General features: G+C 51.7%; 1 protein-coding gene across 2 annotated transcripts in view; it reads right to left on the reverse strand.

Annotated features, from left to right (window-relative positions):
* Window positions 1-23,189, reverse strand: part of MYO15A (myosin XVA) — a gene marked incomplete at both ends in the record, with an annotated part of 72,199 nt that overhangs the window by 44,826 nt on the left and 4,184 nt on the right. For both annotated transcript variants that reach the window (XM_080713581.1, XM_080713580.1), the window contains 15 exons: window positions 380-505; window positions 746-877; window positions 1,193-1,288; window positions 3,766-3,889; window positions 3,975-4,033; window positions 5,824-5,937; window positions 8,049-8,210; window positions 9,108-9,221; window positions 11,354-11,417; window positions 11,539-11,642; window positions 15,766-15,862; window positions 16,801-16,875; window positions 17,168-17,277; window positions 19,436-19,499; window positions 21,410-21,492. In XM_080713581.1, the coding sequence (XP_080569707.1) occupies window positions 380-505; window positions 746-877; window positions 1,193-1,288; window positions 3,766-3,889; window positions 3,975-4,033; window positions 5,824-5,937; window positions 8,049-8,210; window positions 9,108-9,221; window positions 11,354-11,417; window positions 11,539-11,642; window positions 15,766-15,862; window positions 16,801-16,875; window positions 17,168-17,277; window positions 19,436-19,499; window positions 21,410-21,492 (1,524 nt within the window). The remainder of the gene's footprint in view (window positions 1-379; window positions 506-745; window positions 878-1,192; window positions 1,289-3,765; window positions 3,890-3,974; window positions 4,034-5,823; window positions 5,938-8,048; window positions 8,211-9,107; window positions 9,222-11,353; window positions 11,418-11,538; window positions 11,643-15,765; window positions 15,863-16,800; window positions 16,876-17,167; window positions 17,278-19,435; window positions 19,500-21,409; window positions 21,493-23,189) is intronic.

Consider the following 23,189-nt stretch of genomic DNA (forward strand, 5'->3'; position numbering starts at 1 on the left):
GACTAGCCAGGGCTCCACGTGAGCGGGCTGGGGCTGGCCCCACCAACAGGCGGGATGGAGACAATGGAGGTTTGGAATTTTCTGTCTCCACCTCCCTAGCAGGACGGCATCTCAGGTAACAGTGAAGAGGGTGGCCTCGGTGAAATGACTGCTGGCGATAGCTGCTCTGTCCATCCTACCCTAGGCTTCTCGCACCACCATTATCCCCATCTTCCAGCTGAGCCAACTGAGGCTCAGAGAGGTCAAGCAGTTGGCCCGAGGCCACACAGCTGGGGAGCTGCAGGACCAGAATTGCAAAGAGGGCCAGGGGGCTGGCCCCGCTGGGTGCTTCTGTCTGTCTCTGAGAAGAACTGCGGCCGCGCTGGCTGTCCCGCCTCACCTGGTAGGTGACCTTGCCTGCGTAGTGCTTGATGGTGAACTCGGGCAGCGGCATCTTGGGTTTGCAGTAGAGCGGATTGGCGCCATGGTGATAATGACACTTCTGCAGGAAGGTGTGGTCGGTGGCCTGGGGGCAGGCAGGGAGAGTGGGTGGGCGGGGCCTGGTGTTAAATTCTCCAGCCCCGACTGCTACAAGTCCTCTGGAACTTCCCAGGTTGGTGAGGTCCCCCCTCTGGACAGTCACAGTCCCCTGTCCAGCCTCAATCGCCCCGGGTCGTGGACGGCAGGTTGGAGTGTCACGATGCTCCCAGCTCGCAGGTCAGAGAGGGGGGGAAGACAGCTCGCACAGCGTCCCCACGTGGCTCACCTGGGGAAAGCAGCACTGGTCGTCCAGGATGCGGAGGATCCCATAGGGCTTCAGAGAGATGAGGTTGATGCAGGGCTGATTGTCGGCAAAAGTGATCTCCTGCCAGTCGATCTGCTCACGGATATACTCCTCCTGCGGGGATCAGGGGCTCGGCCTCCTAGCCCTGCCCGGCACATACTCTCTCTACCTCCCCCTGGCTCTACCTCCCCCTGGCTGCATCTGTCTGAAGGAGGCTGGTGGGGCACCTCTGCTTCTGTACCTCCTGGAACAGGGGGCTCATCCATTAGCAGGGCAACGTGAGCTAGCTCAGGACCCTGTTATTCCTTCTGCCTGGGACAGGTGCCCCCAAGCGGACTCTTGTCTGGGCCCAGCACACCCGGCACCTTCCCCTTGGGGACACAGGCTTTCACAGGTACTGGAGCAGGAGTGTCCGTGGAGCCCGCACACCTGCTCTTCCTGAAAGACGATCTTGTTGAAGAGGTACTGGAGGTTCTCGTTGGCGTAGTTGATACACAGCTGCTCGAAGCTGTTGAAACTCAGATCCTGCGGGGGGAGGTGGGGAGGGGGAGGCTAGGCTGGCCCCTTGCCGGCCAGTGGCTCATCTGTTCCAGCTGTGGGTCCCACCCACCTCCCCAGCCCAGGCCCAAGCCCCTCCCTGACTGCCAGGGCAGCAGCTTTGAAAAACTGGAGCCTTGCCGGGCGTGGTGGCGCACGCTTGTAATCCCCGCGCTTGGGAGGCTGAGACAGGAGGATCGCGCAGGTTCGAAGCCAGCCTCAGCTACTTAGTGAGGCTCTCAGCAACTTAGTGAGACCCTGTTTCCAAATAAAATATAAAAATAGGTCTGGGAGTATAGCTCGGAGGTAGAAAGCCTCTAGGTCCCACCCCCAGTACCCAAAACAAAACAAAACAAAACAAAAAAACTGGAGCCTGACCACAGACCCGCTGCTCAGAACCTTCTAGGGCTCCCAGTGCTACCAGGCACTTCAGGTCTGACAGCTCTGGGAGAGGCTAAAGCCCAGCAGCAGGGCCTTCTGCCCAGGTCTGAATCCTGGCCTCTTTGCAGCTGTGTGACCCAGGGCGATCACCTGGAGCCTTCATTTTCCCTATCTCTAAAGTGGGGACAGCCGGGCGTGGTGGCGCACGCTTGTCATCCCCGCGCTTGGGAGGCAGAGACAGGAGGATCGCGCAGGTTTGAAGCCAGCCGCGCGCGCTGGCTTAGGAGTCCCTGTTTCCAAATAAAAATGTAAAAGTAGGTCTGGGAGTGTAGCCCGGAGGTACTGTAGCTTCCAGGAACCCCAGTACCACCAAAAAATAAAAAAAATAAAAAAAATAAAGTGGAGACATGGACAATGCCTGCCTGACAGGGCTGTCAAAATGCTGGAGTAAGCCAGGCGTGGTGGCGCACACTTGTAATCCCCGCGCTTCGGAGGCGGAGACAGGAGGATCACGCAGGTTTGAAGCCAGCCTCGCTGGCTTAAGAGACCCTGTTTCCAAATTTAAAAAAATACAAAATAGGGCTGGGAGTGTAGCCTGAAGGTAGAAGGGTTTCCATGAACCCCAGTACCACCAAAAATAAAAAAATACTGGAGTAAGCCAGGTGTGGTGGCGCACGCTTGTAATCCCAGCATTTGGGAGGTTGAGACTGGAGGATCGCGGTTCGTGGACAGCCTCAGCTACTTAGCGATTCCTTTTGCAATTCAGTGAGACCCTGCTTCAAAATAAAGAATAAAAAATAGGGCTGGGGGTGTAGCTCAAGGTAAAATACCCCTGGGTTCTATCCCCAGTACTTCAAAAAAGAAAAAACAAAAACAAAAAATGTTGGAGTAAATAAAGTACCTGGCACCCAGTTTGTGACACATGTGTGTTCTCTGTTGCCTGCCTTTCTTTCTTTCTTTCTCTCTCTCTCTCTTTCTTTCTTTCTTTCTTTCTTTCTTTCTTTCTTGTACTAGAGGTCAAACTCAGGGGCATTCTATCTCTGAGCTTCACCCCAGCCCTATCATTTTATTTATTTACTTTTATGAAACTGGAGATTTAACCCAGGGGAATTCTCCCTCTGAGCATTCTCCCCCAGACCTATTTTATTATCTTTATTTTGCAACAGGGTCTGGCTAGATTGATAAGCATCTCACTACTTGCTAGGGCTGTCCTTGAACCTGAGATCCTCCTGTCTCAGCTTCCGGAGTACTGGATTACAAGCATGCTCCACTACTCATATTTTCAATTTTTTTTTTTTACAGTACTGGAGATGAAACCCAGGGGCATTCTGCCTCCAAGCTACACCCCCAGTCCTATTTTTTATTCTTTATTTGGAAACAGTGTCTCACTGAGTTGCAAAGGGCCTCACTAAGTAGCTGAGGCTGGCTGCAAACCTGGATCCTCCTGTCTCAACCTCCCAAATGCTGGGATTACAAGCGTGCGCCACCATGCCCAGCGATATTTTCAATTTTTTTTTTTTTTTTTTTTGGTGGTACTGGGGTTCCTGGAAGCCCTTCTACCTCCGGGCTACACTCCCAGACCTATTTTAACATTTTTTAAAATTTGGAAACAGGGTCTCCTAAGCCAGCGCGTGTGGCTGGCTTCGAACCTGCGCGATCCTCCTGTCTCTGCCTCCCAAGAGCGGGGATAACAAGCGTGCGCCACCACGCCCGGCTAATATTTTCAATTTTAATTAAATTAATTGATTGATTTTGGCACTTAAGATTGAATATATATATATATATATATATATATATATATATATATTCTTTTTTTTAACAGGGTCTTGCTAAATTGCTGAGGCTGGCTGTAAACCTGCAATCCTCCTATCTTTGCCTCTTGAGTATTGGGATGTCAGGCCTGCGCCAATGCGCCCCACTATGGGTCTGTCTGGACCCTTCTGGAGTCCCTGGAGCTGTCCAGCACAGAGCCTGGTCCCCAAAGGCCTCTGGGAACACAGGTAGCTCCCTGACCAAGACCGGCCAGCGGTGCCTCAGGGAGGTGACACCCCACCGCTCGTCCCCGCTTCCCCACACAGCCCCACCTCGAAGCCATAGATGTCCAGGATGGCAATGGACAGCGTGTCCTGCCGCGGGGACACCAGCGCGTTGACCCTGGTGATAAGCCAGCCGAAAAGCAGTGCATACAGGACTTTGGCGATGGCATCCCTGGAACGGAGGCAGAGCCGCGGTGGGCGGCACAGGGCCAGGCCCGGGCCTGGGGGTCAGGCAGCGGGGCGGGGGGCAGCCTCACCTGGCATCCACAGCGCTCTCCACCGTCAGGGGCGTGAAGATCTTCTCTCTCATCGTCTCCTGGGGAGGGATGTGGACTTGGATTGACACCGGGATGGCCCCCCCAGGACAGCGTGGGGAAGGGAGACTGGACACACGGCGTGACTGGTATCAGGTATGTAAGTAGCCAGAGGGGGGACAGAATGGCCTCGTCCCTCCTCTGCGAGGAGATGCTGCAGGGTTGGGCACTACTGGTCTAATCGGGCGGGGGGACAGGGACAAGCTGACCCAGCAGGATGATGGGATGAGCTCTGGGAAGTGGGCAGGGCTTGAGTCATGAAGAGAAAGCACTGATTCAGCTAGGGGTCGGGGAAGTCTTCCTGCAGGAGGGGAACCCGAGTGGGTCTTTTTTCTTTTGGTATGGGGGATGGAAGCCTGGGGCATTCTACTTCCAAGCTACACCCCCAGCCCTTTTTTCTGTGTGTGTGTGGTACTGGGGGTGGAACCCAGAGGCTTTTTACGTCTGGGCTATACTCCCAGACCTATTTTATATTTTATTTGGAAACAGGGTCTCACTAAGTTGCTGAGAGCCTCACTAAGTAGCTGAGGCTGGCTTCGAACCTGCGTGAGCCTCCTGTCTCAGCCTCCCAAGCGCCAGGATTACAAGCGTGTGCCACCACGCCCGGCTCACCCCCAGCCCTTTTGATTTTTTTTTATTTTGAAACAGTCTTGCTAGGTTGCTGAGGGTCTTGGTAAATGGCTAAAGCTGGCCTCGAGCCTGTGATCCTCCTTCTCACTCAGCCTCCCAAGTACTGGGATTACAGATATAAGCCACCACACCAGGCTTTTTTTTTTTTTTTTTTTTTTTTTGCAGTACTAGGGATGGAACTCAGGAGCATTCTACTTCTGAGCTACACCCCAGCTCTATTTTTTATTCTTTATTTGGAAACAGGATCTCACTGAGCTGCATAGGGCCTCACTAAGTAACTGAGGCTGTCCGCGAACTGCAATCCTCCTGTCTCAGCCTCCCGAATGCTGGGATTACAAGCGTGCGCCACCACGCCTGGCTTTCCTTCTTCTTTGTTAATGGCACCAGGGAATGGAACTCAGGAGCATTCTTCCTCAAAGCCACATCTCCAGCCCTATTTTACTTTTATTTTGAAACAGGGTCTTGCTAGGTTGATGAGAGTCTATTTGCTGAGGCTGTCCTTGAACCTGCATTTCTTCCATCTCAGCCTCCCAAATTCTGAAATTAAAAGTGTCCACCACCACACCTGGCTTGCAATTTGGGTCTCGAAGGATGAGCAGGTATCAAAAAAGGAAGAGCCGGGCGTGGTGGCGCACACTTGTAATCCCAGCATTCGGGAGGCTGAGACCTGAAGGATCACGGTACGCGGACAGCCGCAGCTACTTAGTGAGGCCCTCTGCAAGTCAGTGAGACCCTGTTTCAAAATAAAGAATAAAAAATAGGGCAGGGAGTGTGGCTTGGAGTCAAATGCTCCTGGGTTCCATCCCCACACCCTCAAAAAAAAAAAAAAAGAATAAAAAATAGGGCTGGAGGTGTAGCTTGGAGGTAGAATGCCCCTGGGTTCCGTCTCCAGTACTGAAAAAAGGAAGAAAGAAAGAAAGAAAGAAAGAAAGAAAGAAAGAAAGAAAGAAAGGGCATCCCAGGCAGAGATAACAGTCTGTAAAGGCCTGGAGAAGGGGAGCTGGATCCCTCAAGGGTCTAAAATCATCCCACTCCCCACCTGACCCTGGGACAAGGAGAGGTGGCGGGGAGGTGGTTCACAAAGGAAGCAGCGGGGCAGCTCCATCCGGGTCACAGCAGATACTTTATCAGGTTGTCAGACCCTGGGTGCCCAGCAACTCACCGTCACTTTGAAGGTGATGGCCTTCTGCAGGCCCTCGGGGGAGATCTGCAGCAGCTCAGCCACGGCCTGGATCTCCCGGGCACTCACCACCGACGCCACCTCCTGGGCATCGGTCTGTGAAAGACACCAAAAGCCGGGGAAGCTGAGTTTAAGGTTTGCGTGAAAAACAGAAGCAGGCCACAATGGATCACTGGGAAAGTTCTTTATTTTATTTTATTTTTTTCAGTACTGTGGATGGAACCCAGGGGCATTCTACCTCCGAACTACACCCCCTGCCCTATTTTTTATTATTTTATTTTTATTATTTCTATATTATTATTATTATTATTATTATTATTATTATTATTATTAATTAGTGGTGGTGGTACTGGGGTTCCTGGAAGCCCTTCTACCTCCAGGCTACACTCCCAGACCTATTTTATACTTTCTTATTTTTGGAAACAGGGTCCCTTAAGCCAGCGCAGCTGGCTTTGAACCTGCGTGATCCTCCTGTCTCATGCGCGGGGATTACAAGCGTGCGCCACCACGGCCTGGATATTCTTTTATTTTGAGTCAGGGTCTCACTGAGTTGCAAAGGGCCTTACTAAGTAGCTGAGACTGGCCACAAGCCGTGATCCTTTTGTCTCAGCCTCCCAAAATGCTGGGATTACAAGCGTGCGCCACCATGCCCGGCTACCAGGAAAGTTCTAAAAGAGAAAGAAGAGAAAAAAGAAAAAGAAAGGCCAGGCATGGTGGCACACGCTTGTAATCCCAGCATTCGGGAGGTGGAGACCCGAGGATTGCGGTTCGAGAACAGCCTCAGCTACTTAGTGAGGCCCTTTGTAACTCATTAAGACCCTGTTTCATAAATAAAAAGGACTAGCTGGGCGTGGTGGCGCACGCTTGTCATCCCCGCGCTTGGGAGGCGGAGACAGGAGGATCGAGCAGGTTTGAAGCCAGCCGCGCACGCTGGCTTAGGAGACCCTGTTTCCAAATAAAAATGTAAAAATAGGTCTGGGAGTGTAGCCCGGAGGTAGAAGGGCTTCCAGGAACCCCAGTACCACCAAATAAATAAATAAATAAATAAATAAATAAATAAATAAATAATTAAAATAATAATAAAATAATAATAAAATAAAATAAAAAGGACTAAAACATGGGGCTAAGGGTGTAGCTTGGAGGTAGGATGCTCCTGGGTTGCATCCCCAGTACCACCAAAAAAAAAAGTGGTAATTTGTTATATGATACAAATCTATTTTTCAAATGAGGATATTAAGATAATGGAGTAATTATCTGGAAAACAAGTAATTGGATCCCTACCTCACACCTTACTAGGATAAATTCTTGATGATTCAAAGATTTAAATGATAAAAAAAAAAAACAGAAGCTGGGCCATGGTGGCACACACTTGTAATCCCTTTGCAACTCAGTGAGACCATGTTTTAAAATAAAGAATAAAAGCAGTCATGGTGGCGCACGCTTGTAATCCCCGTGCTTGGGAGGCGGAGACAGGAGGATCGCGCAGGTTCAAAGCCAGCCACGCTGGCTTAAGAGACCCCGTTTCCAAGTAAAATATAAAAAATAGGCCTGGGAGTGTAGCCTGGAGGTAGAAGGGTTCCATCCCCAGTACCACCAAAAATAAAAATAAAAATAAAATAAAAATAAAAATAAAAAATAGGGCTGGGAGTGTGGTTCGGAGGTTGAATGCCCCTGAGTTCCATTCCCAATACCACAAAAATAAATAAATAAATAAACAAATAAATAAATAACCTGGTGCAGGTGCAGTGGTACATGTCTGTCTGTTCCTCATCCCAGTATTTGGGAGGCTGAGACAGTAGGCTCACAGGTTCAAGGCCAGCCTCAGCAACTTAGTGAGGCCTTCAGCAACTTAGTGAGACCCTGTTTTCAAGTAAAATGAAAGAAAAAATAGAGGCAGGCATGCTGGCGCATACCTATAAACCCAGAATTTGGGAGTCTGAGACAGGAGGGTCACAGGTTCAAGGACAGCCTCAGCAAGTCGTGAGATTCTCATATAGGGAGAACCTGTTTCAAAATAAAAATAAAATAGGGCTGGAGGTTGTAGCTCAGAGATAGAATGTCCCTGGGTTCAATCCCCAGTAACACACACACACACCCCAAGCCCAAAGGGGTGAATAAATAAAATAGAAAAGACCCTGTAGTCCTTGTAAAGATGGCCGGTGTCCCCAGGGCGCTGGGCATTACAGCAGGCCGTGGTGCCCTCTCACCTCATACTTCTCGAAGTAGACGTTGCCCAGGTGCAGGATGGAGGCCAAGATGCGGAAGATGCTGTCCTGGTCCTCGCCACTGAAGCCGAGCACTTCCATGGCCGCCAGGAGCCGGCGGAAGTCATCCGCGTCGCTCTTGCCTGTGAGCTCGCAATTCCCACCCTGGGTGAGGACGGGCCGGGGTCAGGGAGCCTGGGTGGGGGCTGGGAGCCCTCAAAGTCCTGGCTCTGCCCTGAGTGGTTTTAGCTGGTCCCTCGACTCTCATTCTGTTCTCAGGATGGCTTTTGTAGACTTCATCTTATTTTTAGTACTGAAAATTGAATCCGGGGCACTCTACCTTGGAGCTAGACCCCCAGCTCCCTCTTTCTTTCTTTCTTTCTTTCTTTCTTTCTTTCTTTCTTTCTTTCTTTCTATTATTATTATTTTGGTGGTACTGGGGTTCCTGAAAATCCTTCTACCTCTGGGCTACACTCCCAGACCTATTCTATATTTTTTATTTGGAAACAGGGTCTCTTAAGCCAGCGCGGCTGGCTTCGAACCTGTGCGATCCTCCTGTCTCCGCCTCCCAAGCGCAGGGATTACAAGCCTGCGCCACCACGCCCGGCTTATTTATTTATTTATCTGTGGTACTGGGGGTGGAACCCAGGGGCTTTCTACCTCTGAGCTATACTCCCAGACCTATTTTATATTTTATTTGGAAACAGGGTCTCACCAAGTTGCTGGGAGCCTCACTCAGTAGCTGAGGCTGGCTTCAAACCTGTGTGATCCTCCTGTCTCAGCCTCCCAAGCGCTGGGATTACAAGTGTGCGCCACCATGCCTGGCTTTTATTCTTTATTTGGAAACAGGGTCTAAGTAGCTGAGGCTCGCTTCAAACCTGCATGAACCTCCTGTCTCAGCCTCCCAAGTACTGGGATTACAAGTGTATAATCCACCATGCCCAGTTTACAACCTGGTGATTCTGATAATAAAACCAGTAGCCAATAGCTGGGCTCCTCAGGCCACCCAGGGGAGATGAGGGGTGGAAGGAACTGAAGGACTTAGGACCCGCGGGTGCTCACCTGGTTCAGGTAGTAGTAGGTTTCCGCCTCCTGTAGACTAAAGGCCTGCCGGAGCTGGGCAGGCAGTCCCGCCAGCAGCTCGTAGAAAATGTGGTAATTCCTCTCATTTTTGGCCTGAGGAATGGATGGGTAGATACAGACCAGGGAGCCACCTTCCTCGGTGGCCCTCAGTCACATAGACGGAGTAGACACACACACACACACACACACACACACACACACACACACACAGCCTGCAGATGGGCTTGCCTCTCCGTCAGGAGCAAGGCCCTAGTCTGGCCCCACTTTGGGAGGGTGCAGGAGCAGAGAAACCCTGGGATGAGTGGTGGTGGCATTTTATTTTATTTATTTTTTTATTTTGGAGGTACTGGAGATGGGATCCAGGGGCCTTCTACCTCCAAGCTACACCCCCAGCCCTATTTTTTTATTCTTTATTTTTATTCTTTATTTTTATTTTTTGGTGGTACTGGGGATGGAACCCAGAGGCTTTCTACCTCTGGGCTATACTCCCAGACCTATTTTATAATTTATTTGGAAACAGGGTCTCACTAAGTTGCTGAGAGCCTCACTCAGTAGCTGAGGCTGGCTTCGAACCTGCGATCCTCCTGTCTCAGCCTCCCAAGCGCAGGGATTACGAGTGTGTGCCATCACACCCGGCCTTATTCTTTATTTTGAAACCAGGTCTCACTGAGTTGTGGAGGGCCTCACTAAGTAGCTGAGGCTGGCCACGAACTGCGATCCTCCGGTCTTAGCCTCCTGAATGCTGGGATTACCAGTGTGTGTCACCACACCCAGCTGGCATTTTATTTTATTTAGAGAAATAAGAAAAACGCAGTCTGTCTCCCCTCGTGTGCACCAGCCAGGCAGGCACAGGCCTGTGTAGTCGCATGTTCATAGCCCAGACTATCGAACGCAGGGAATTCTGGTAGCCCGTGGCTGGCCTGGCAGAGTGTTTCTTGTGCCCCAGGCCCTGTCCTGGACCCTTGGGACATATTGGGGTACAAAGAAATGGAATCCCCTGACCTCACCCAGCCCCTCTGCTAGCTGGGGATGGGGGCGGTCACTCAGTATATCACCGTTAAAACATAAAACAAGCCGGGCGTGGTGGCGCACGCTCGTAATCCCCGCGCTTGGGAGGCTGAGACAGGAGGATCGCACAGGTTCAAAGCCAGCCTCAGCTACTTAGTGAGGCTCTCAGCAACTCAGTGAGACCCTGTTTCCAAATAAAAGTATAAAATAGGTCTGGGAGTGTAGCCTGGAGGTAGAAAAGCCCCTGGGTTCCACCCCTAGTACCACACACACAAAATAAATAAATAAATAAATAAATAAATAAATAAATAAATAAATAAATAAAAAGCTGGGCATGGTGGCGCACACTTGTAATCACAGTACTTGGGAGGCTGAGACAGGACGATCACAGGTTTGCAGCCAACCTCAGCTACTTAGTGAGGTTCTCCAAAACTTAGTAAGACCCTATTTCAAAATAAAGAATATTTTGGGCGTGGTGGCGCATGCTTGTAATCCCAGCATTTGGAAGGCTGAGACAGGAGGATCCCGGTTCGTGGACAGCCTCAGCTACTTAGTGAGGCCCTTTACAACACTGTTTTGAAATAAAGAATAAAAAATTGGGCTTGGGGGGAGTGTAGCTCAGAGGTAGAATGCCCCTGGGTTCAACCCCCAGTACTGCAAAAAAAAAAAAAAAAAAAAAAGGCTGGGGGTGTAACTCAGAGATAGAATGCCCCAGTACCACGAAGAAAAAAATATTATTTATTTTTTGGCACTAGAGATTGAACCCAGAGCTTCAATCCAAACTATACTCCCAGCACTTTTTTCTTATTTTCATTTTGAAGCAGGGTCTAAATTGCCAAGGGTCTCGCTAAGTTGCCGAGGCTGGCCTCAGTCCTCCACTGCTCCTGTCTCAGCCTCCCAGGTACTGGGGTCACAGGCGGGAGCCACCGTGCTCAGCAGGCACCACATTTTTAAGTGGGTTGCACCCCTGAGCAGGGAGAGGTGGAGGAAATAGGGGTTCGGCCATGCAGCCATCCTGGGTAGAGGATCCGCAGGGGCTGCAGCCTGAAGCAGCCAGTGTGGCTGTCGGGGTGGGGCAGCCGAGTGCACAAGGCCACTGGCTCACACACGCGCACACACGTTTGCACGCCTAACTGGACGTCTCCCCAGTAACCCCCCATCCTCCAGTAGCACCAGGCTCTAGGCCCCTGCCCCACCTAGGTGGGGGTCTGGCTCACCTGAAACACAATCCGAGATTTCTCCAGCAGGTACTGAGAGGTTATGGCACCAGAGATCACGCCCCTGCGGGTGAGGAGCGGAGTTAGTTCACGGGGGGGGGGGGGGGGGGACAGGGAGGCAGGAAGGGGAGTGGTGGCTGGGGACCCTGGGCCTTTGGGAACCCCTCCCACCCTGTCCTACTCACCCTTCTAGAAAGATCTCCACGAACTTCCCGAAGCGGCTGGAGTTATCGTTCCTGACAGTTTTGGCATTACCGAAGGACTCCAAGAGGGGTGTCGCCTCCAGGATCTGAATCCCAGAAAGAGAGGTGGGAACTGGGGTCCCTGGGAGAGGAGCCTGGCTGGGGACACCCAGAAGCAAGCCTCCCCCAACAACACCCCTTTTGTGTGGGGGGTGACCAGAGACAGATTCCTAGTAGTCTCAGGGTCTCCCTCTAGGTGCCCCCAACTCCAGGCTGTTGACCCCCACACAGCAGCCCCTGACCAAAAGCCCCCACCGTAGCCCAGGACAGGCCTCTGGACTCCCCTTCCTGCCCATTTTGCCTGCTGTGCATACGGGAGTATGTACACACACACACACACACACACACACACACACACACACACACACGATGGGGATTGATGGGGCTTGAGCCTGTATTGGTTGTTAATGAGAGTTGTATTAGCTGAGCGTGGTGGTGCACACTTGTAATCCCAGCACTTGGGAGGCTGAGACAGGAGGATTGTGGTTCATTGACAGCCCCGGCTACTTAGCGAGGCCCCTTGCAACTCAGTGAGATCCTGTATTCAAAAAAAAAAAAAAAATAGGGTCAGGGGTGTAGCTTGGAGGTAGAATGCCCCTGGGTTCCATCCCCAATACCCCCCAAAAAAGAATGTATTAATTAAATGTATTAATTAAACATTTCTCTCTCTCTCTTAGCTGTCAGGCAAGAGCTGCAGCTAGGATTGACTTTCTTGGTCAGCTAAAAGTTGGCTGTTAACCCAGCTGAACATGTAATGTTAAAACATAAACACCTATACTTAGGAAAAATTATATAGATTCTCATGATAGTTTAGACTAACGTTAAAAGATAAAAAAGCAAGCTGGGCGTGGTGGCACACGCTTGCAATCCCTGCATGTGGGAGGCTGAGACAGGAGGATCGCGGTCAGCTATTTAGTAAGATCCTTTGCAACTTGGTTGGACCCTGTTTCAAAATAAAGAATAAAAAAATCAGGCTGGGCCGGGCGTGGTGGCACACACTTGTAATCCCTGTGCTTGAGAGGCTGAGACAGGAGGATTGCACGGGTTCTAAGCCAGCCTCAGCTACTTAGTGAGGCTCTTCAGCAACTTAGTGAGACCCTGTTTCCAAATAAAAGTATAAAATGGGTCTGGGAGTATAGCCCGGAGGTAGAAAGCCCCTGGGTTCCACCCCCAGTACTACCAAAAAAAAAAAAAAAAAAAGAAAATCAGGCTGGGGGTGTAGCTCGGAGGTAGAATGCTCCTGGGTTCCGTCCCCAGTACTGCAAATAAGTAAATAAATAAATAAAAATAAAAAATAAAACCAAAGACAAAGTAGGCATGTACCCTGCAGCCCCCTGACCTGGCTAACCAAGTAACACAGTTTGATCAGGGATGTCAGACCTGTCTGTCCCTGTAAGGATGAACAAAGAGGCCTAACAGAAAAGGTTTACACAGCAGATGACCAGCAGGGAAAAAAGGGGACTACTGACTCAGCAGGATGGGAGGAAGGAGATAATGACTTCTTATAAAAAATGTTACGAGAGCCGGGCGTGGTGAGGCACGCTTGTAATCCCAGCATTCGGGAGGCTGAGACCGGAAGATCGTGGTTTGCGGACAGACCGGGCTACTTAGTGAGGCCCTTTGCGACTTAGTGAGACCTGGTTTCAAAATAAAGAATAAAAAATGGGGCAGGGGGTGTAGCTCAGAGGTCGAATGCCCCTGAGTTCCATCCCCAAACCCACACACACAGAAAAATGTTGTGCGTGCGTGCGTGCGTGCGTGTGTGTGTGTGTGTGTGTGTGTGTTTGCGGTACTAAGGATGGAACCCAGGGGCGTTCAACCTCTGAGTTACACCCCCAGCTCTATTTTTTTGTCTCACTGAATCGCAAAGGGCCTCACTAAGTAGCTGAGGCTGTCTGTGAACCACGATCCTCTGGTCTCCGCCTCCCAAATGTGGAGCCACCACGCTCAGCTCAAAATGTTATGTTTAGAGACCTCAGTGTCTTACTTTCAAGGCACTCCACCGTGTCCCTCTGATGCAGTGCTTTGATTACACTGTCCCTTCTTTCTATCTTGGTAATAAAACTTTGCTGAGGCTTGCAGCAGTATAGTTCTGGCTATTTTTTCTAAGCTAGCTAAGAATAAGAACCCACGGCGACATCTCAAAAAGTGCTACACACACACACACACACACACACACACACACACACACAGGCGTGCACGCTTTTCACGTACCTTTATCTTCAGGAGTGCCCGTGAAGGAGGAGCGGGAGGAACAAGAAATAAGAACAGAAATGATAACTGACAGGACTGGCCAGGAGCACGGGACCACAGAGTGACTGGCAGACCCTCTGGGTCCCCTGTGACACAAACCTGTGAGCCTCAGGGACCCCAGGAATGAGATTTGGGGGCTGCAGCCCACCCCAAGGGTATGGAGATTGCTGGGCGCGCCTGCCATGAGGTCTGGGGATGCCTTCTCTTCTCTACTCCCAACATGGGCCAACCTCCCCTGGGCCCCCGGGGCCTCCTCCAGCTGTTCTCCAGATGCAACCACCAGAGGGGACCTTGGACAACCTATTTTAGGGCGTGTCCCCCCCCCCCCCCGCTCCCACTTTACTCGGGCTCAAAAGCCAGGCCTCATCGAAGCCTCCAGCTGGCCTGGTGGGCTCCCCGCATGGTCCAGCTCTCCTCTGGACACCTGCACCTGCTGGTCCCTCTAACTGGAGGCTGCTGCTCCCACGCCTGCAGGACCCCCTCACATCCCTCGGGGGGGGTGGCCTGGGATGGCCTGCCCTGCCTGACCACCTGGATCCTCTCCCTCTAAGTCCCTCAGCCTCCCCTGGCCGGTCCTCATGTCCTGGTCTGCCTTCCTCCACCTCATCTGTCTCCTTGCTAGAACAGGAATCTGTGCATCTCTGAGTCCCAGTACAAGATCGGTACATAGGAGGCCTTAAAAAAAAATCAGATGAATGCATTAAAAAAAAAAAAAAAAAAAGGACAGCCGGGTGTGGTGGCGCACGCTTGTAATCCCAGCATTTGGGAGGCTGAGACAGGAGGATCGCGGTTCATGTATAGCCTCAGCTACTTAGTGAGGTCTTTGCAACCCAGTAAGACCCTGCTTCAAAATAAAGAATAAAAACAAACAGGGCTGGGGGTGTAGCTTGGAGGTAGAATGCCAGTAATTGGGGGTAGAACCCAGGGGCTTTTCTTTTTCTTTTTGGTGGTACTGGGGTTTCTGGAAGCCCTTCAACCTCCGGGCTACACTCCCAAACCTATTTTATACTTTTTTATTTTTGGAAACAGGGTCTCCTAAGCCAGCGCGTGCAGCTGGCTTCGAACCTGCACGACCCTCCTGTCTCCGCCTCCCAAGCGCAGGGATTACCAGGGTGCACCACCACGCCCGGCTGAACCCAGGGTCTTTTCTACCTCTGGGCTACACTCTCAGACCTACTTTATACTTTATTTGGAAACAGGGTCTCACTAAATTGCCGAGAGCCTCACTAAGTAGCTGAGGCTGGCTTCGAACCTGCGCGATCCTCCTGTCTCAGTCTCCCAAGCGCGGGGATTACAAGCGTGCGCCACCACGCCCGGCTCTTATTCTTTATTTTGAAACCTGGTCTCACTGAGTTGCAGAGGGCCTCACTAAGTAGCTGAGGCTGTCCACGAACCTCGATCCTCCTGTCTCAGCCTCCCAAATGCTGGGATGACAAGCGTGCGCCACCGCGCCCGGTGTTCAAGTGAACTTTTCAATGAAGAAAAGAGAGATCTAAATTCCTAAGGCTCAGCGGACTTGATGTTCTTAGTGTCACCTAGTATCACATACTGATAATCTGATACTGCACGGAGCCTGGCCTGGTGTCCTCTGGCAGTCTTTGCTGACGACATCGATCACCCCACTGCCCGCCCGGAGCTAACCTAGTGTGTGGACCACGGCTTCTACAATGTGAGAATACGGTGGCCCCGGGGCCATAACCAGGCAGGCGGGGCCAGCCGGAAGCGGATGACTCCTTTGGCAAGCCTGGAGCCCAAGCCATCATGGAAACACTGAGGGTTGGGAGCTACCCCAGCGGCTTCCCTGGGAGGGAAGGGAGGCTTGGGGAAGGGAGAACCTTGCGCCTCAACCTCCCCGCCATCCCACAGGGGCAGCCGAGGTTCTTGGGGAGCTGGCCCAACTACGCCCTGGACAGACAGCCTCACCTGCTGCATGACGGCCCGTTTCTGGTTCATGGCGGCCAAGTAGCGCAGTATCAGCTTGGTGGCCTCGGTTTTGCCGGAGCCGCTCTCTCCACTGGCGGAGCAAAGAGGCGCAGCTAGTTTATTCATTCCTTTATATTTTAGTTTATTTTACTTTATCTTTCGGTGCTGGGGATGGAACCCCGGGGGCATTCTACCTCCGAGCTATACCCCTAGCCCTATTTTTTAATTTTTTATTTTTTGGTGGTACTGGGGTTCCTGGAAGCCCTTCTACCTCCAGGCTACATTCCCAGACCTATTTTTATACTTTTTTAAAATTTGGAAACAGGGTCTCTTAAGCCAGTGCGGCTGGCCTCAAACCTGCGCGATCCTCCGTGTGCCACCAAGCCGGCTATTTTTTTAATTTTTATTTTGCTTAATTAGGGGTTGAACCCAGGGGTATTCTGCCTCTGAGCTATAACCCTAGCCCTATTTTATTTTTATTTTTATTTTGTGTTATTAGGGATTGAACCCAGGTGTATTCTACCTTTGAGCTACATCCCCAGCCCTATTTTTTATTCTTTATTTTGAAACAGGGTCTCACTAAGTTGCAGAGGGCCTCACTAAGTAGCTGAGGCTGCCTGCAAACTTCGATCCTCCTGTCTCAGTCTCCCAAGTACACTAGGATTACAAGCATGCGCCACCATGCCCAGCTTATTTATTTACTTATTTACTTATTTATTTATTTATTCATCCATTCATAAACAGGGTCTCACTAAGTTGCCGAGAGCCTCACTAAGTAGCTGAGGCTGGCTTCGAACCTGCGCCATCCTCCTGTCTCAGCCTCCCAAGCGCGGGGATGACAAGCGTGCGCCACCACGCCCGGCCTAGCTTCAACATTTTGCTGTCCCCTTTGGGTCCGTCCTCACCGTGCCCCGAGGGATATGGTCAGTGGGGGGCTCGGAGGTGCCCACTGATCTTCCTAGATCTGACAGGGGTCAGGCCTGGGGCTCTCCATTGCCCCCCACCCCCCGCAGCCGCAGCCTGGCTCACCTGATGATTATGCACTGGTTCTGTTTGGCATCGAGCATTTTGGCAAAGGCGAAATTTGCAACCGCAAAGAGGTGCCTGGGGAGACGGGCCACTAGGAGTCACTGGGGCTCGCTCCTGCCCGGGCTCCCTGACAGGGTGGTGGCGGTGGGGCGGGGGCGTCTGTGTCTAAGCAAGCGGTCAATTCTGTCCACCTCTCACCCATCCCCACCCTGAGCCACCGTGGCTTCCGGACAGAGCTGTGGCCGGGCCCGAGGAGGGACAGGGCTGAGCTGCCCCTGGCCTAGGGGCAGCCAAGAACTTGCCGAGCTCAGAGAGGGACACAGAAAACCCCAGGGCAGCCCCTGTCACCCAGGCCCGGGATACTCACGGGGGATTCTCTCGCAGAGCCCGCCCGCTGTATTGCCGGACTTGCTCTGGACCGTAGATCCCAAACATTCGGTATGGATTCACCGACACCAAGATGCTGCCGATATATGTCTGCTGGCGGACAGTGGCCTTAGCACCAGGACTCCTCAGGGACCTTCCCTCCCCTGCTCTGGGAGCCCGGGACCCCTTCCCAACAGGACAGATGTCTAGCTGCCTGGCTTCCGTGTTCCCATCTAGAACTTTTCAACAGCCTGGCTCGAGGGGGTCCTGTGTCCTAGGGTGGAAGCTTGGGCCTCACACAGGCCGAGGCTGGCCACTACCACCGTCCTGCCCAGGTGACCGTGCGGGCCACTGCCTGCTTCCTTTATTCAAGGTGCGGCCCAGGCTCCGGGAGTTGCTGGGTCACGGTGAAGAGTCGGGAGGAAGCCGGGAGCCCAGAGGATCAGAGTGGCCAGACTGGAAGGGTGTCCTGGCCCGCTGCTCTGTGGTTTCAGGCCTCTGGCCTTGTGTTTCTGGGGCCAGGCGTTCTTTTCTCTCACCGGAACAACCCCGCTCTGGGATCCAGGTCCTTGGATTTTAGGACTCTGTAAGTTTTTCCATCGGGTGCTTGGTTGGGGTAGGGCCGTAAGTTTCTGGATTCCCTATCTCCAGGTCTCTGTCTTTTGGGTTTACTGTGTGTGTGTGTGTGTGTGTGTGTGTGTGTGTGTGTGTGTGTGTGTGTGAGAGAGAGAGAGAGAGAGAGAGAGAGAGAGAGAGAGAGAGAGAGAGAGAGAGACTGGGGGTTGAATTAAGGTGCATTCTGCTGTGAGATACACCACAAACCCTTTTATTTATTTATATTTATTCAATTGTGTGTGTGTGTGTGTTACTGGGAACTGAAACCAGGGAGGGGCATTCTACATCTGAGCTATACCCCTATCAAAAAAAAAAAAAAAAAATATATATATATATATATATATATACACTGGGGGTGGAACCCAAGGGCTTTCTACCTCCAGTCTATCCTCCCAGACCTATTTTATACTTTATTTGGAAACAGGGTCTCACTAAGTTGCTGAGAGCCTCACTCAGTAGCTGAGGCTGGCTTCAAACCTGCGCGATCCTCCTGCCTCAGCCTCCCAAGCGCGGGGATTGCAAGTGTGCACCACCACGCCCAGCTATCTATCTATCTATCATCATCTATCTATCTATTTTTTTAAAACAAGGTCTTGATGGGTGTGGTGGTGCACACCTGTAATCTCAGTGCTTGGGAGGCTGGGACAGGAGGGTCACAGGTTCGAAGCCAGCCTCAAGAGCAGTGAGACTCTTGTCAACCTAGTTGGTCCCTGTTTCCAAATAAAATATAAAACAGGGCTGGGATGTAGCCTGGAGGTAGAATGGGTTCCGTCCCCAGTACCACATAAAAACAAAAAACAACAACAACAAAAAAAACAGGGTCTCACTAAGTTGCTGAAGGTTAAATTGTTGAGGCTGACCTCAAATTTATGATCCTTCTGTCTCGGCATCCCAAGTATTAGGATTACAGGTGTATACCAGCCGGCTTATCCTTCCTTTTTTTTTTTTTTTTTGTGGGATTAAACCCAGCAGTGCTCTCCCTCCAAGCTACACCGCTAGCCCTATTTTATTTTTTATTTGGAAACAAGGTCTCTCTAAGTTGCTGAGAGCCTCACTAAATTGCTGAGGCTGGCCTGAAACCTGTGATCCTCCTGCCTCAGCCTCAAAAGTCCTGGGATTATAAACATGTGCTACCACACCCATTTTACTATTTTATTTATTTATTTGATACTGGTGATTGAACCCAGGGGTATTCTACCTCTGAGTTACACCCCTGGCCCTATTTTTTCTCTGCCTCCCTCCCTCCCTTCCTTCTTTCCTTTCTTCCCGCTTTCCTTTCTCTTTCTTTTTTGCTTTGTACTAGGAACTTAATCCAGAGGCATTCTACCTCTGAGCTATAGCCTACATCCCCAGACCAATTTTATTTCTTATTTGCGAATGTTCTCAACTGAGTTGCAGAGAGCGTCACTAAGTCCCTGAGGCTGGCCACGAACCTGCGATCCTCCCTTCTCAGCCTCCCATACTGGAATGACAAGCGTGTGCTATTCTAACACTGTATTTTTGGATTTCTGATTTCAGAGTTAGCATTCTATGCTGAAAATGAGTAGAACCCCAGAGTTCAAACCAGAGGCCACAGGTCTGGGGCCTAGGAGGAGAAAGAAACTTACGCTTCCTGCCAAACCGAGCCCAGGGCGAGGCCAGCCCCAGTACTTACGTAGATGAGGTTCCGTTCAAACCTGGTCTTGAGGTTGGACAACACGGTGGCTTCCTGGAGGTCTCTGGAAGAGCACAGAGAGGGCTTGTCAGTGACCCTGGGCCGGGAGTGGCCAAGGCGTCCGGTGGGTACGCTGATCACAAAAATAAAAATAAAATAAAATAAAATAAAATAAAATAAACCTATTGCCTGCTTTGGGGCTTAGAGGCACCCTAAGGCAGCAGATAGGAGATCACCATGGCCCCATGGCCCTCACGGTTTTGGCATCTCCAACATAACAATCTTTTTTTTTGGGGGGGGTACTGAGGATGGAACCCAGGGGTATTCTACCTCTGAGCTACACCCCCAGCCCTATTTTATTTTATTTTATTTATTTATGTTTTTGGGTGGTACTGGGGTTCCTGGAAGCCCTTCTACCTCCGGGCTACCCTCCCAGACCTATTTTTACATTTTTATTTGGAAACAGGGTCTCCTAAGCCAGCGCGTGCGGCTGGCTTCAAACCTGCGTGATCCTCCTGTCTCTGCCTCCCAAGCGCGGGGATTACAAGCGTGCGCCACCACGCCCGGCTCTATTTTTTATTTTATATTATTTATTTTGCGGGTCTGGGGATGGAACCCATGGGCATTTGACCTCTGAGCTACACCCCCAGTCCAATTTTTTATTCTTTATTTTGAAACAGGGTCTCACTGAGTTGCAAAGGGCCTCACTAGCTGAGGCTGTCTGCGAACCGCGATCCTCCTGTCTCAGCCTCCCAAATGCCGGGATTACAAGCTGGGGGCACCACGCCCAGAACTCTTGACAGACACCCATCATCCTCTTCTTGTGGAAGAGAAACTAAAGCATATTTGGGCGTGGTGGTGCACACCTGTAATCCCAGCTGCTTGGGAGGCTGAAACAGGAGTTTGAGTTTGAGGTCAGCCTGCGTAACTGTAGCAAGAACCAGTCTGAAAAATAAAAAGGGCTGGCTGGGTTGTAGCTTAGAGGTAGAACGCACCTGGGTTCAATTCCCAGTTTTGCACACTTGTCATCCCAGTATTTGGGAGGCTGAGTCAGGAGGTTCAAAGCCAGCCTCAGCAACTTAGCGAGGCCCTCTGCAACTTACTGGGAACCTGTTTCCAAATAAGAAATAAAATCGGGCTAGGGGTATAACTTGGAGGTAGAATGCCTCTGGGTTCAATCCCTAGTACAACCAACAAACCAAACAAATAAATAACAAATAAATGGGTTGGGTTTTTAGCTAGGAAGAAAAACACCCCTGGGTTTAATCCCCAGTACCCCACAAAATATATTAAATAAAATAGAGAGCTGGGAGTGTAGCTCAGAGGGTGAACGCCCCTGGGTTCCATCCCCAGTACTGCAAAAATAAAATAAAATAAAATAAAATAAAATAAAATAAAAATAATGAATAAAAAATAGGGCATTCTACTCGGAGGTAGAATTCCCCTGCGTTCCATCCCCAATACCGTAAATAAATAAATAAATAGAATAAAAAAAAGGGTTGGGGGTGTAGCTTGGAGGTAGAATGACCCTGGGTTCCATCCCCAGTACCGTAAATAAATAAATAAAATTTAAAAATAGGGTGGGAGGGTGTAGCTTGGGGGTGGAATGCCCCTGGGTTCCATCCCCAGTATCACAATAAATAAATAAATAAATAAATAAATAAATAAATAAAATAGGGCAGGGGGTGTAGAATGACAGAATGATCCTGGGTTCCATCCCCAGTACTGCAAAAAAAAAAAAAAAAAAGAAAAGAAAAAAGAAACTGAGGGTCAGAGAGGAAAAGCGCCTTGCCCAGGGTGCGCCAGCTGGTAAGAGGTGGCCCTGGGATTTGAACTGAGGCCCGTCTGTCTGCCTCACAGAACCTTGACTTGCACGCATTTGGCTTTTCGTGGCATTTCATGACACCTCTTTTTTTTCAGATGGGGAAACTGAGGCCCTGAACCTGTTCTGGGAGGTAGACGGTGGACACTCACTCCAGCTGCGTCATGTCCTCCACGCCGTCCTCCCTGCGCTGCTCGCCCGTCTGCACGGAAGGCAGGTTGCGGATGGAGTGCATCTGTGAGAGAGAGGGGCGGTGGTGGCCGACTGAGGGTCCCGGTGGGCGGCCCCTGGCTCGGCAGCACCTGGGACCTGCTCCCTCTGCCCCAGAGGGAGTGTCAAGGCCTCGCCCAGTGGCTCCTGCAGGCCCGGGGGCCATGGCGCCCGCATCTGACCCTCACACGCAGAGACACGCGTCCATCCTTAGTGCCGGCGAGTCCCTTGGGTGGGAGCTCCCCGTGTCCTGCCCCACGGAGTGAGCCCACACCTGTATTCCCACACACACGTGTATCTGCTCCTCTGGTCCTCCCCCACCCAACCTCGCATCTGCGGGTGCTGATGCCCTTGTGGCTTGCAAAGCCCACGTGCTGGCTTGTGTGACAACTCGAAGCAGTCTGTGTTCTGTTACACGTGGGGTCTCCTGGAGGGCTGAGATACCCGGTCTCAGGACCCACCCTGAGGTTGATGTTGGGACTCCTCTGTATGGGACCCCCATAGGGGCAACTGGGGCCCCGTGAACACCTGCGATCTTTTTTTTTTTTTTTTTTTTTTTGCAGTACTAGGGATGGAACCTAGGAGCTCCAAGCTACCCCACCCCCAGCCCTATTTTTTATTCTTTCTTTCTTTCTTTCTTTCTTTCTTTCTTTCTTTTTTTTTTTTTTTTGCGGGTCTGGGGATGGAACCCAGGGGCATTTGATCTCCGAGCTACACCCCTGCCCTATTTTATATTTTTTATTTTGAAACAGGGTCTCACTAAGTTGCAGAGGGCCGCACTAAGTAGCTGAGGCTGTCAGCAAACCGCGATCCTCCGGTCTCAGCCTCCCAAATGCGGGTGCTTGGCTGGGGCACGCACGTGCAGGCACAGCTCTCAGCATCTGCTGGGCTGATGTCCACGTGGGTGGACAGCTGGGACCGTCCGCTCTCCCACAACTTGAAGGAAAGTCTGTCTTTCAAGACAGCCGGTCCCAGCTGTCCATCCCCCTGCCTGGGTGTCTTGAGACTGGAAGTCCCAAGGCTACCCATGGGCCACAGGATCTCGGAGGTGCCCGTTTACATGCACACGTGTTTGTGCACACAGGCGGAGCAATCCAATAACCCAGAGGCCCATGGATGCCAGTCTTCTCAGACCTGGGCACCCGCTTGCTCTCCTCTGAGTGACTTGGAACTCACACGTGTGCACCCGCCACGTTGGCTAGCACAGCACACCCACCCCCTCCCCAGGCAGTCAAGGAAAGCAGACACCAGGGAGGGGGGGTCCTGCTTTGCTCTGTGCCATGGCGGGCCGCTAAGTAGGGCGCAGGGTATCGCCCTTCCAGCCCTGGCCTTCAGCCCACCCCCTGCCCACGTGCTCGCCTACAGCCACAGACTCTGAATAATTCAACCACTCACGTATTCCAGGGTGAGGAGGGCCCAGGCATCCTTGCCCCTCACCCCCGGGCGCCCTGCGCCCCGCTCCCGCAACGCTGCAGCCCACACCGCACGGGGCACCCGCCGCCGAGGCCAGGGCCCCCCCAGCAGCCAGGCCGCCCCCGTCGCCATTGCCCGGCCCGGCCGGCTGCCCGCTGCGCCGGGCGGGCACCGTCTGTGGATGCTGAGAAGTGCCCGCCGCCTGCCCCAATTGCCCCGCCTACCCTGGCTGTCCCCGGGGAGGCTCCAGTGGCCACCCGCCTCCCCCGAGGGCGACCAGCCTCGGGATTGTGTTCTGCTGTGAGCGTG

This window comes from Muscardinus avellanarius, assembly GCF_963383645.1.
Source record: "Muscardinus avellanarius genome assembly, chromosome: 16".
Classification (NCBI taxonomy): Eukaryota; Metazoa; Chordata; class Mammalia; order Rodentia; family Gliridae; genus Muscardinus; species Muscardinus avellanarius.